Genomic DNA, 13,880 nt, shown 5'->3' with positions numbered 1-13,880 from the left:
TGAATTTTTTAATGATCATAATTTTGTTGTACATTTGCTCTCCACAGACTCTAATATCCTACCCTTTGGGAGTTTTTCTTTAATCTGGAGAAAAAAGAGCAGTGAACCATGCACATATTTCTTCAAACACCAAAAAAAAAAAAAGCCCACCAAAAAAACTGCGATCCCTTGATTCATGGATCTGCTTTCAAAACTTAAGCTTTACTTTATTAATCTTGCAAAACTCACTTGGGAAAGGAGATTTGCAACAAAGCACAGTTCTTACGTATTGCAAGAGAAAGCCTGATTTTATTCCCCTTATTGTCATTTAGAGCAGGCTATTCTGTGATACTGCCTGCATTGTGAGTAACTATTTTGCAGTACTTTCTACTTGGGCATTTTCATTTTCATCTGCGGGACCCCTGCCAGGGATGAGTTGTATTTCTTGGGGAAAAATAAGGTACCCAGAGAGTTTCTAGCACTTGCTGAAAACACTACCCACTGAAGAAAGGTGGTAGATTCAAAATGAAAAAAAAATCATCCTTCTCCCAGCTCTGTAATTGGTGACATGCATAATATTTGAAAAATCATATCAGAAGAAATATAATGTCAGAAATGGCTGGGTCATGAAGCTAATGTTAGCCCTTAATAATATTGCAATGATGTTTCTGTGTATTTTAAAATGTACGTTGAGTTTTGCCAACATACATGAGTAGAACAAGACTAATATTGATGGCATGATCAATGAATGGCTTAACTAAAAATACAGGGACGCCTGAAAGGCTCAGTGGGTTAAAGCCTCTGCCTTCGGCTTAGGTCATGATCCCAGCGTCCTGGGATCAAGCCCCACATTGGGCTCTCTACTCCGCAGGGATCCTGCTTCCTCCTCTCTCTCTGCCTGCCTCTCTGCCTACTTGTGATCTCTGTCTGTCAAATAAATAAATAAAATCTTAAAAAAAAAAATACACTCAGCACAGAGTCTGACAGTACTATTTGTGAATTTGTCACAACACTTAAAATGTTGTAAACAGCACTCATGAAGTAGCTCTTGTTCCCAGTAAGATCTCTGAGGGCAAGATTTTGTTTTCGTTCATTGTCATGTTCTAAAGTTTGATGTAGTATCTGGCTTGCACTATACACTAAAGAAAAATTTGTTGAATGTGTGCTTAAGCGATTGAAGTCAGAATGAATTTGACGAGACTTCGTGAATCCCTACTACCTCCCATATATGATGGGGACACCAAGATGAAGAAGGGTTCTCTGTCCCTTGAAAAGCTCCCAGTCTAAGGAGGAGCTAATATAAATAATCACACTGTATGGTGGCAGACGTGCCAGAGAAGAGATACATGGAGTGTTGTGGGGTAGCAGAGACACTGGTCATGACCATGAGAGCAGAACAGGGCAAGTTTCAACAGAGAAGCTAAGTTCCTTTAGGCAGGGATGAGAGGGGAAGTTGGAGGCTGGATGGACTAGCTTTAGAGTAACTATAGACAAAATGTTGAATCTCTGTGTGTCTGAGGAACAAAAATAATTTGATATTGCTGGGATGCCTTTATGTACTGTAAAGTTATGTTACAAATGTATGGGTGTTGTATTATGTGATACAGGATATGAAATCATAATTATAGATGGAGTGTGTCTATTTTTTATTGAATGACAATTTTGTTTTAAATTACAGTTCCAGTTACAGATGTTTGATATTATCTGTTCCCCATCATGGGCCGATAGAGACAAATGCTGTGAACTTCCAGGCCTGGTAAGAATTCTCCTTTTATTAGTAGGTCTGTTCTTTATTGAAATGTTTTAAAGTTTTATGTAATTTTCTCTGAAAATTGAATGCTATTTCATAAAACTCATAACGAGCTAACTCATTGTGATGATAATGAAAATCAGAAGAGGTTAAGAAAGAGGCACATCTGACGTCAGCAGGGCACACTGGCACGCATGGAGGGAGCTGCACACCTCCAGGGGGTGCCATCTACACAGGGTCCAGAGGTTCTCAAACTTCCTGGTTCAGGAAAACTGTGGTGTTGCAATAATTTTTTTCCATGCTACCCCCAAGCCAAAAGAAATGCTGAGCAATTACATATATGAATCCATCAGGTCCAAAAATCTTAAGTGTTTATGCTCTAAGAACTCAGTAGCCATATGAAAAAATAAGAGACATGAATTGAAAGGAGAAAGCGGTATTGTTATTTTATTCTTATATAACCACAACTACTCACTAATGGGATGAGGATGGGTCTATCTGGATTACCCAATTTTTCATACCTTGGAATCTGATTGGACATCGCCACCTCTCTTCTTTTTCCACATTGACTTTTTTCCATGGTACTTGCTTTCCATCATAGAAACTGCCAGAACCCCAGATTTGTAAGTATATAACACCATCAAGAAAATATTTCAGTATCTAATATTAAGATTATGAGCGACCTTGAGCTAGTTGCTCACATGAAGTACAGTGGGTGCCCAATATTGCTCTTTCTCTTGAGGTTGTAAAATGTTCATGGTGCCCCCGTAAGTTTGCTGAGTGCCCCAGGGCATCTTGGCACACAGTTCTGAAATCATAGTCATAATCTGTATCACCTATGTGAAGTAACTAGAAAACCAAACTTTTTATCATTATTAATACCAAGTATAATTCATGGGGTTTACCTGTATATATAAAAACAGATTCATATCTTAGCATTCTTAGGGACAGTGGCTGAATGGATGACGCTGTTATGGGGAGAGTAGCCATGTCTTAATAAGTAAACTTGGAGAATGGGCATGGAGCAGTCCAATAAAGTCCAAGAGACTGGCCTTGTTAACCTTACACCAGATCACACCATCTATTGTAGGCATTTAATTCATGGTCACTCTGTTTGAGAAGGAAATACAGTTCACCCTCAAACAACGTTGGAGTTAGGGGCACCGGCCCCGCTCCCACTCAGTCAAAAATCTGTGTGTGACTTTTGCCCCCCCAAAACTTACCTACCATTGACCGGAAGCCTTACTGATAACATAACAGTTGATTAACACCTATTTTGCATATCATATGCATTATATACTATATTCTTACACTAAAGGCTAAAGAAAAGAAGATTTATTAAGAAAATCATAAGGAAGAGAAAATACATTCATAGTACTGTACTGCATTTATTGGGGGAAAAAAAAAAGCCCACATGTAAGTGGACCAGTGCAGTTCAAACCCATGTTGTTCAAGAGTGAACCGTAACTTACTCTTTCTTCATCAAAATTACTTTCCAAGTAAACTGATGAAGCATTAAATCAGAGGGGCTCTGGGATGTTATGCTTAAGCACAGATGGATTGGAATTTGGAAGCAGAAACATTCAGAAGCTCACGCTGTGTTGAGCAAAATGCGATCCCCACTTTTCCTGGGAAGGACCCAGGCCTGATAAGGGCTTTTCCTGTTGTTTCTATCACTGAAGGTATGCCCGTTCCACGGTAGGAAGACATGGATGGAGGTAGAGTGGGCAGCCATGGCAAAACCATGATGGAGCCTCTGGTCACAGGAGACCTGGTATCAGCCTTATTCAGAGGCTCTTTGAGGATACTTAAATTTGTATTCTACTCTAGCTATCCAGATATCACGCCAGATGTGTTAGCAGGGGCATTCCTAAAATGAGCTGAAAGCTTTGACTATTGTCCAACATTCAGAGAAAAGTATACACAGGATACCTGGGCCCCCTGCTCAACATTTTCTGGTTCCTGTTGTGAACATTTCAGAAATGGAGATTATCTTCCACTTGATCTTTCAATTATCAACCATCCTCTATTCAGTTCAGCTTTACTTCTCCCCCAGAATCTTAAGAAGTGAAGCTTGATTTCCCCCCATCCAACAGGACCAGTGGACCCTATGATCTTCTGCAGTTTCTTGTCGTGGTGCAGACTCCTTTTTGGCCAGAGCTTCGAATGGACTGGTCACAAACTGTGTGATCACTGTTGGCAGGCGCTCTGTCTTCATACCCCAGTAACATACCCAGAGATGTCCAGCCTGATGTTCATTATCTATCTTGTAATGTCATGTGGCTGCAAAATTGGGCAAGAGAAGGAAAATGAGCTCTTATCCCACAGCTTTAGGTGGCTACCATGGTGTTTCCTTACATTCAACCACACAACGTGAGTCATAAGAGAAGTTGCTGCAGGGACTTGACGATGGGTTGAACCACTGTTTTTATTTTGTTTTATGTGTTTCAGATGCAGTTGACTATTCCAACTTGGTTTTTTTTTTTAATCCTTTGAAATAGAAGTAAGACGGTTTTCAAGACCTTTAGTTCACAGAGTACTCCTTCTCAAACTGAATAAAATGGTCATCAGAATCTCTTTTACACCCGCTTCTGCCTTCCTTTCTTCACCTCCATCCCTGAACTAATTTTATCAACATCCTTTGGTAATGATGATTATCAATGACTCACCAGACACTCATTCATTTTTCTTTAAGGAAAATATTTTGCAGGCAAGAATATTCTTTGTCTTTCCACACTGATGTTCACTTGAGTGGTATTTTGGGGGTGTTTGTTTTTTTGTTTGTTTTTGGTTTTGTTTTTAGTGTTCTAATTCGAAGTGTTTTCTTTGAGCCCGTATAGCCATTTGCTCCCCGCCGACACACACACACTTTTGCTCTCTGGCTGTCTCCATCTCTCTGTCAAATAAATAAATAATAGTTGTGCTATTTTTCTTTTCTCTCTTCAGAGGGATGAGGAGACCTGTCCAGAGCTACCACATTCCTGCTCCTGTTCTGAAGTCAATACGGGGACTCTGGGACCAGCAGGCCCACCAGTAAGTCTTGCCTCGTTCAGACTTAAATGTTCTTTAATAATATTCATAGCTATCACTTGTTGTGTGTCTAATATGTGCTTGCCCCTGTGCTAAACACGTACTTAGTCCTATGAGCAAACCGAAGCACAGAGATGTTAAGATACGTGCCTAAAGTGGGGCATCTGATACAAATGGCTATCAGACACATAATTTGAATCTCCCCATTAGGGAGATTCAAATTAAAACCACATTGAGATACCACCTTACACCAGTTAGAATGGGCAAAATTAGCAAGACAGGAAACAACTTGTGTTGGAGAGGATGTGGAGAAAGGGGAACCCTCTTACATTGTTGGTGGGAATGCAAGTTGGTGCAGTCACTTTGGAGAACAGTGTGGAGATTCCTTAAGAAATTAAAAATAGAGCTTCCCGGGGTGCCTGGGTGGCTCTGTTGGTTAAGTGACTGCCTTCAGCTCAGATCATGATCCCAGAGTCCTGGGATCGAGTCCCACATCAGGCTCCCTGCTCCTTGGAGAGTCTGCTTCTCCCTCTGACTTTCTCCCCTCTCATGCTCTCTCTCACTGTCTCTCTCTCAAACAAATAAATAAAATCTTTAAAAAAAGAAAAAAAAATAGAGCTTCCCTATGACCCTGTAATTGCACTACTGGGTATTTACCCCAAAGATACAGATGTAGTGAAAAGAAGGGCCATCTGTACACCAATGTTCATAGCAGCAATGGCCACGGTCGCCAAACTGTGGAAAGAACCAAGATGCCCTTCAACAGACGAATGGATAAGGAAGATGTGGTCCATATACACTATGGAGTATTATGCCTCCATCAGAAAGGATGAATACCCAACTTTTGAAGCAACATGGGCGGGGCTGGAAGAGATTATGCTGAGTGAAGTAAGTCAAGCAGAGAGAGTCAATTATCATATGGTTTCACTTATTTGTGGAGCATAACAAATAACATGGAGGACATGAGGAGATGGAGAGAAGGGAGTTGAGGGAAATTGGAAGGGGAGGTGAACCATGAGAGACTATGGACTCTGAAAAACAACCTGAAGGTTTTGAAGGGGCGGGGGGTGGGAGGTTGAGGGAGCCAGGTGGTGGGTATTAAGGAGAGCACATATTGCATGGAGCACTGGGTGTGGTGCAAAAACAATGAATACTGTTACGCTGAAAAGAAATTTAAAGAAAAAATAAAAAATAAATAAAGTGGGGCGTCTGCGTGGCTCAGTGGTTAAGTGTCTGCCTTTGTCTCAGGTCATGATCCCAGGGTCCTGGGATCCAAGCCCCACATCAGTCCCCTTGCTCAGCAGGGAGTCTGTTTCTCCCTCTCCATCGGTGCCCCCCCAACCCACGCACACACTTTTGCTCTCTGGTTGTCTCCATCTCTCTGTCAAATAAATAAATAAAATCTTAAAAAAAAAAAAAAGAAAGAAACTTGTCTAAAGAACACAGCTTCTCTTTAAATCCAGATCTCTGTGACCCCATTATTTGACCTCTATATTATACTGTCTTTCAAATTGTTACATATTTCAAAATCTTCCCTTTAAACTCCTGTGGTCTATGTTCAGTGTGAATGTTTCAAATGATGGCCCTCTACTTGCATCTGTAAGATTTACATACCCTCCCTTTGCCCATTATGTGTTAAAATTGATACATGAGGAAGGATTTTGAATTCACTAGGAAAAATACCCTATCTGGACATGAAGTTCTCCACTGCTGTTGGAAACTTCCTGCAAAAATGGGGAGAGAGGGAGATTGGCCCTGTGGGATGTAGAGAGAAGGAGGAGGAAGGAAGGAGGGAGGGAGGGAGGGAGAGAGAGAAAGAAAATATTTGTAAAATATAAAATGTATATAATTGCACTACCTGGCTCTTTGAATTTACCATGATGGATATTTCCATTTAATGTGTTTAAGTGACATTTTCGATCTGACCTGCTAACCTGGGGGTATGGGTGTTTCCTTAAAGTGATATAGTGGGTCTATGGTTAGGAACGGGCAAATGGACCAAGGCAGAAAGAGAAAACAGGGAGAAGAAGTACAAGCAAATAAAGAAATCCAGACCTTGCGGGAGGAATATTCAGATGTCCCATCAGTCCTTGCACACTGGCTGCGGGAGGCAGGTGGGCCCGCCCACATGCGTGCAGTAGACCACACAGGCAGCATGAAGGTTCACTCCAAGTTGGCCCCCCCCAATCAGAATTGTACCACATTTCCTGAACTGAACAAAAAGGAAGAGAACCTGCTGACTGTGTCTGAAATATATCCCAGCAGCCTATCCTTTGCCTTTGGCATGTAGAACATTCTTTCAAGTGCAGACGTAGAACCCAACTCCATTTTTTTTTTTTTAAACAGAAGACTCTTTATCCCAAAGAATCCAATGTGGAGTCATGGTAAAAGCATTAAATTTAACTCTTAAGACTAGACAAGTCTCTGAACTGCTGCAAACCTCCATTTCTCTACATATGTAAACGAACATACACCTCTCTGTCTTTCTGAGGAATACATAAGATAATATACATATAAGTGTTCTGTGCATTATGAAACATCAGTCAAATGTAAGGATTTGCCTTTAGTTTAATCTTGGAATTGGAAACACAGATTTGCTTTCAATTGTGTATAGCTTGATTTTTTTTTTTAACCCAAAAGTATGTCTTTGAGGGGCACCTGGGTGGCACAGTCGATTAAGCATCTGACTCTTGGTTTCAGCTCATCTCATGACCTCAGAGTTATGCGATTGAGCCCTGTGTGGTCTCTTCTGCGTTCATGTGCTCTCTCTCTCTCAAATAAATAAATATATCTTTTTAAAAAAATAACGGTATGTCTTTGAACTTTATCAAAGGTAATGCACATTATTCCATTACATAAACTAGAGATTATTGACCCATGACTGTGGAGAATTTCCCTATTACGCTATTATTATAGTGGACATCCTTTTATGTCTCTGTAAACATGAGTTGAGTGCTCTTATGATTACACTGAGGATCAGATTTGTTGAAAGATAAGGAGGGTGTATCTTCAGCCTCATGAAGAAACCACTAATTGCCTTTCTAGATAGTTGTCCAAGTATCCTCTCCCAGACTCTAGAAAAGGGTCTGGTTTCCCTGCATCTCACCAGCACAGTGGTCTCACCAGATTTAAGAGCTTTTACTTATCTGATGGGTATAAAACCCTGTGGTTGTTGTTTCATTTTATTCATTCATTTATTTTTCTTGAGAGAAAAAGAGAGAGAGAGAGAATGAGTGGGGAGGGGCAGAGGGAGAGAGAGAGAATCTTAAGCAGACTCCATGCCCAGCACAGGACCCAACTTGGGGCTTGATCTCAAGACCCAGAAATCATGACCCCAGCTGAAATCAAGAGTCAACTGACTGAGCCACCCAGGCGCCCCTGTGATTGTTATTTTAAATAAGACTTTCCCTTTGTGCTAGTAGGATGGAGCAATTTTTCATTTGCCTTTGAGTCATTTGGATTCCTTTCTATATAAATACCTGTTTATAAACTTTTCGGGGATTTTGTGGTACAGAGATTTTTTTATTTTAGTTTCTAAGTGTTTTTATATATTCTGGACACGAATCCTTTATTAATGATACGGTTTACAAATGTCATTTCCTGGCCTGTGGCTTGCTTGTTGTTGTTTATAGGAGTTTTTATTGTCTAGAAATTTTAATGCTGGTGTAGTTAAATTTAATATTTCTGTGAGCTGTCATTTTTTATGTTTTCCTTCTTTTTAGCCATGGTTCACTTAGAAGTGTCTTTTTAAGTTTCCAATAGTATGTGCAATTTTAATTTTTTTTCTTGTATTAACTTTATTGCACTTTTTTATGGAAGATAGTCTTCAGGGTACCAATTTTTGGACATTTATTGATTCTTTGGCATTTGCTTTGTGACCTTTTACCAAGTTTTACAGCTGTTCCATGTATGCTTTAGAAGAGTATGTGTTTTCTAATTGTGGAGTTTAGAATTCTAAACATAAATATCCAGTAAATCAAACTGTAAATTGTGTTGTTAGAATTTTCTTTATCTGCATTAATTTTTTATCTTTCAATTGCTGAGACAGATGTTAAAAATCTTCTACCTCAATTTCAATCTGTCCAATTTGGTTTGTAATTCTACATTGTATATCCAGAGATTGTGTTACAGGGTACAAAAAATTGAAAACCTTCATCTTGCTAGTGACTTGCCATATCAACATTCTCTTTTGGATTATTTTCCTGGTACACGTATATATATTTTTATTTGAATTCAATTAGCCAACAAAGAGTACATCATTAGTTTCAGATGTAGAGCTCAGTAATTCATCAGTTGCACGTAACACCCAGAGCTCATCACATCACGTGCCCTCCTTAATGCCCCTCTTCTTCATCCATTTAGTTTTCAGCCTTTCTGTTGTCTTTATGTTTGAGATGTGTTCTGTTTAAATAGTATATGGCTAGGTGTTGTTTTCAATCTGGTTTTGCAATTTTTTTTTTTTTTTTTAGAGTTTAGTCCATTCATTCTATTGTTTGTGACAATTAGCCTCTTTGGGCTAAAATTCCTATATCTATCACCTTAATTTTTGCTTTCTATTTGTCCCACATGATATATATGTGCCTTTCTTGGTTGGTCGAGGCTTTATCTACTTATTTACACTATCTGGCTTTTTGGTTTTTTATTCTTTTCTTCTCCCCTCTGCTAATTTGGAAATCTGTAGCTGTTCTTGGTCAACCAAGAGATTTTAACAAACATATTTAGCTTGACAAAGTCTAAAAAGAATTAAGATTTTCACTCATATTTCAATAGATATGATATTCTTGGGATATTTTTCTCTTAGATCATCCTTTTTATAATTTATACACTATTGGCTATCTAGTATTTTAATATGTCTTTTAAAATCATAAACTAGATATTTTATTAGTACTTGGTATAAATTACTATGTGTTAAGACTTGCCTCCATACTTGCTATTTCTTTGCTCACAAAATCTTCTGCTATCATTTTTATTTCTCCTGGAATACACCCTTTGGATGTTCCTTCCTTTCCTTCCTTCCTTCCTTCCTTCTTTTCTGTCTTTCTTTCCTTCCTTCCTTCCTTCTTTTCGAGAGAGAGTGCAAGCAAGCAGGGGGAGGGGCAGAGAGAGTGGGAGAAAGAATCTCAAGCAGACTCCCCACTGAGTGCAGAACCCTCCTTGGGGCTCTGTCTCACAACCCTGAGATCATGACCTTGAAGCCGAAACCAAGACTCAGCACTTAACCAGCTGTGCCAACCAGGTGACCCAGGATGTTCCTTTAAGGAGACTATTGACAGAAAATTTTCAATTTTTGTTCATCACAAAATATTATCATATTTTCATATTGTATTATTGAAAGATAGTTTTGATGGTTGTTATAGAGATTGTTGATTGTACCCCCAGCATTAGTTGCCCCTGCTTCTTTTTCATGGTACAATTCCCTGAGTTTTAGCTAAACACATGGCCTTCAGCTGGGGACTTGACTTCTTAGCATCTGTAAGTAGGTATCACCTTCTGACCAAGATCTGGCCAGTGAGAGAAAAGCAATATGCAATCAACCTAGATGTTGTTCTTAAGTGAAAATGAAATTACTTCCTTATCTTTTCTCGCCTCGCTCAACATATTACTCTGGGAACATGTGGTAATGGTTCAGTTTGATAAGCAGTGTCCTAGCACATAGCAGAGTAATAAAATGGAAGCAACTGAGTTTCCACATTGTCATATGTGGTAAAGCTACTCTATGACACCGAACCAGTTATCAGCTCAGATTTTAATATAAGAGAACAATAAGCCTCCTGTCTTGCTTAAAAATTTTTAATATTGGCCTTAGTTAAAGCAGTAAGACAACTTTCCAAACTAATAAACGGGAAGATCTTGTTTTCAAGATTCCTTTGTCTTTAGTGATCTGAAGTTCGGCCACAGTGAGCTCTGGGGCACAGTTTTGATGTAGATGATCTGCCATTTTGGAAAACTTAGGACTTCGTGAGTTTGAATGGCAATGTTTCTCGTTAAATTTGGAGTTTTCTTAGTCACCGTCTCATCAAATATTGCCTCTTTCCTATCATCTCCATTACGTTTTTCTGAAATTCAACTGATATACTTTTTTACTTTCTATGTTTCTTAACCTTTTTTATTTCTGCTTTTCTCTCCAGCTTTCTTCTGTGTGATTTCTTCCAATTTAGTTTCTAGTGTATTCTACATTTAGCTATGTTTAATAAGCTATTAACCTATCCATTGTATTTCTGATTTTGATGATTATGTATAGCAAAGCTAGAAGTTAAATTTGGTTCCTTTTCAGAACTTCTGGGCATTTCTATACCCTTTCTTCTTTTGTAATACCTCAAAACTATTTTTTTCAATATTTTAAACAAAGTTTATTTTTTTATCTGATCATCTCAATATCTGCATTGTATGTGGTTCTGAGTCTGCCATTTTTCTTTTCTGCTGGTGTTACATTATCTTGTTTCCATATGTATTGTGTGATTTGGGAGGGTATATATTTGAGCTTGTATTATGTGAAATTTTATCTCGGGGGATATTGTGAGCCAGTTTGGGGCTATATTCCTCCAAAGAATATCTGTGCCTGCTTCTGCTAAGCTTCTGTGTACATAGCCAACTGAAATCCTCCTAGATGTTGTTTGCTCCTGATGGGCAATGATCCCTAGATTGTGGGAGAATCAGCTTCTGGGTAATATTACTTAGCAAAGACATTTCCTACTCCTCCCACAGCTGCATTGGAAGCAACATCTTGGTCATCCACCTGCTATTTTTTATTGTCCCCCTGCCCCCAATTCACAGTGAAACTTTTCAAATTCCTCAGCTTTAAAGAACATTTCATTTTCCGCTCTGCTCCCACCTAGTTCACATTTCCTTGCTTTGCATAGGCTCTAACATACAGACTTTGCAGCAATCCTGAACCATTTTCTCCATCTTCCCCGAAGGCAGTCTCTGTCCACATGCTTGCTTCTCTGGCTTTTGTTTCTTCATTTCTGGAATTTATGCATTCAGTTCTTAATTATAATAATGTTTATTTTATTTTAAGCAACATTAATAAGCTTTATTAGCTGGAGGGTTTTCAAGTGTTTTCATCTGCAATACTGCTGGAATAGGTTGTAAAATATTTACATATGACCTAAGAGTCAGACTTTGTAATGAGAAAAAAGCAGCAGAGAAGTGAAAGAGAAGGGTTGAGTTCTGGCTTGGAGAGAAAGATATAAAATAGGGGAAAAGCTATTGAAATTTTCAAATATTTAAAGTAAAATAAACTATTCAAGAAATAGTATCCCAAACAATATGAAGTAAATCCTGACTAATGATTTAACTAGTGATTATTTTCTCATTCAAGAATTTATATGTGGGTGTTTTGTGCCAATAAAGCTACAAAATAAAGCTTTTTTATTGTGCCAACAAAGCTACAAAAGAACTGTAGGAAGGCATGGGTGAATTAACCATATTCCCTTTGCCTAAACTAACCCTTTCTTATTAAAAGGATGGAACTTGGGGTGCCTGGGTGGCTCAGTGGGTAGGGCCTCTGGTTCGGCTCAGGTCATGGTCTCGGGTTCCTGGGATGGAGTCCTGCATCGGGCTCTCTGCTCTGCTAAGAGCCTGCTTCCTCCTCTCTCTCTCTCTCTCTCTCTCTCTGTCTGCCTCTCTGCCTACTTGTGATCTCTCTGTATCAGATAAATAAATAAATAAAATATTAAAAACAAAACAAAACAAAAGAATGGAAGTTAACATCCACAAAACTGTATTGAATTCTTGTCATGTGCTCAGTGTTGAAGATTAAGGATAAAGTGCAAAACAAGTTACAAATATAAAAGGTTCCAGGCTTTTAGACAAGATGCCTGTGACACGAGTAGTTGTGAACCAAATTGTCACATTTGAACAAAACCTGCAGTTAAACACCAATCATTAAAGATGCACAGGGAAAGGTAAAGAGTTTGTGCCAGAATGGTATATTAATTGGGAAGACCTGCGCTTGCTGCAAGGAACAGAAAGTTTGACTGGCACAGTAGGGTAAACCATTAGAACATTTAGGTATTTATTGTTTGCTCAACAAAAGATTTAGAGGTGGATGGTCCCCCGGGCTTGTCCCAGCCTCCCACTTTCCTTTCTATAGGCTTGTGGCCTCTTGATGACATTGGCCCAAAGTGGTTAATGTGCCCATTCCTGGTTGAAAAGAAGGTGGGGCAAGCAAATTTGTCTTTTTCAGCCTTCAGAGAAGGGAGTCAGAAAAGACTGTTCAGTAGCCAACCAAGAGTGTCTGCCACTCTGAGGGAAAATATTTGCATGCTACATAGCAGCAAAACGTATGGTATCCAAATATTTAAGGAATTTCTACATATTAAAGAGAAGAAAAAATGCAACCCATTAAAAAACTGAGTAAGGTATAGAAATTAGTATTTGCATCAAGATGAAATGCCAATGGGCAAAAGTTATAAGTGATGCCCATTAGCATAGTGTTAAGAGAAATGAAAATTAAAATAAGAGTAAAATATTGTTTTCACCAGTTAGTTTGGTAAAAATGTAAAGTTTGACAACATTGTGGGGGAGGAAAAATAATTTTCCCTCTACCCTTCTGGGTTCTTGACTAAGACACCCTTTTAATAAAAAGATTAACAGAAGAGAAACAATCAGGAGTTTAATAACACGTGTACTTCCTGTATACATTGGAGATATCCAGGAGAACTGAGTAACTCCCCAAAGTGGCTGAAGCCATCACTTTAAATATCATCTTAAGCTAAAGACAAAAAAAAAAAAAATAAAAAAAAAAAATTGCAAGGGTGGCAAGTCAGTTTGGGGAGGAAGAGGCTCTTATGCAGTCCCCAGTCTCTGCCTTTTTCATAAGTAAGTTTCTAGAGATTTCTCTAGTTTCTCCCTTTCTTCCTGGTATAGAAAGGGAGACACCTTTACAAATGGGGACATCCCTCATAAATGTAAATGTCTCCTATAAAACTTTTACTCGGTTTTTCCTTTTCAGGGCTTCTCCTGTGTCTGCAGTTTCTTAAATAATCAGGCCGAAATAATCCTTATGCCAAAGGGGCACATTGAGGTGACAAATTGTGCTCCCCTTCAAGATCAAGTAGTGACTAAGGTTTAGAGAAGCAGGAACCTTCTTAAACTCTTGGTAGATGAGTAAACTGGC

At 38.9% G+C, this 13,880-nt stretch overlaps 1 protein-coding gene across 2 annotated transcripts in view; it reads left to right on the top strand.

The window, feature by feature from the left end:
- Window positions 1–13,880, top strand: part of COL14A1 (collagen type XIV alpha 1 chain) — a 216,621-nt gene that overhangs the window by 145,671 nt on the left and 57,070 nt on the right. For both annotated transcript variants that reach the window (XM_032858416.1, XM_032858417.1), the window contains exons 35-36: window positions 1,658–1,735; window positions 4,676–4,762. In XM_032858416.1, coding sequence (XP_032714307.1) covers window positions 1,658–1,735; window positions 4,676–4,762 — 165 coding nt within the window. The remainder of the gene's footprint in view (window positions 1–1,657; window positions 1,736–4,675; window positions 4,763–13,880) is intronic.

Source organism: Lontra canadensis, unplaced genomic scaffold (genome assembly GCF_010015895.1).
Source record: "Lontra canadensis isolate GAN:19392208 unplaced genomic scaffold, GSC_riverotter_1.0 scaffold15, whole genome shotgun sequence".
Classification (NCBI taxonomy): domain Eukaryota; kingdom Metazoa; phylum Chordata; class Mammalia; order Carnivora; family Mustelidae; genus Lontra; species Lontra canadensis.
The sequence above is the reverse complement of the archived record's forward strand: the minus strand, read 5'-3'. Positions and strand labels throughout refer to the sequence as shown.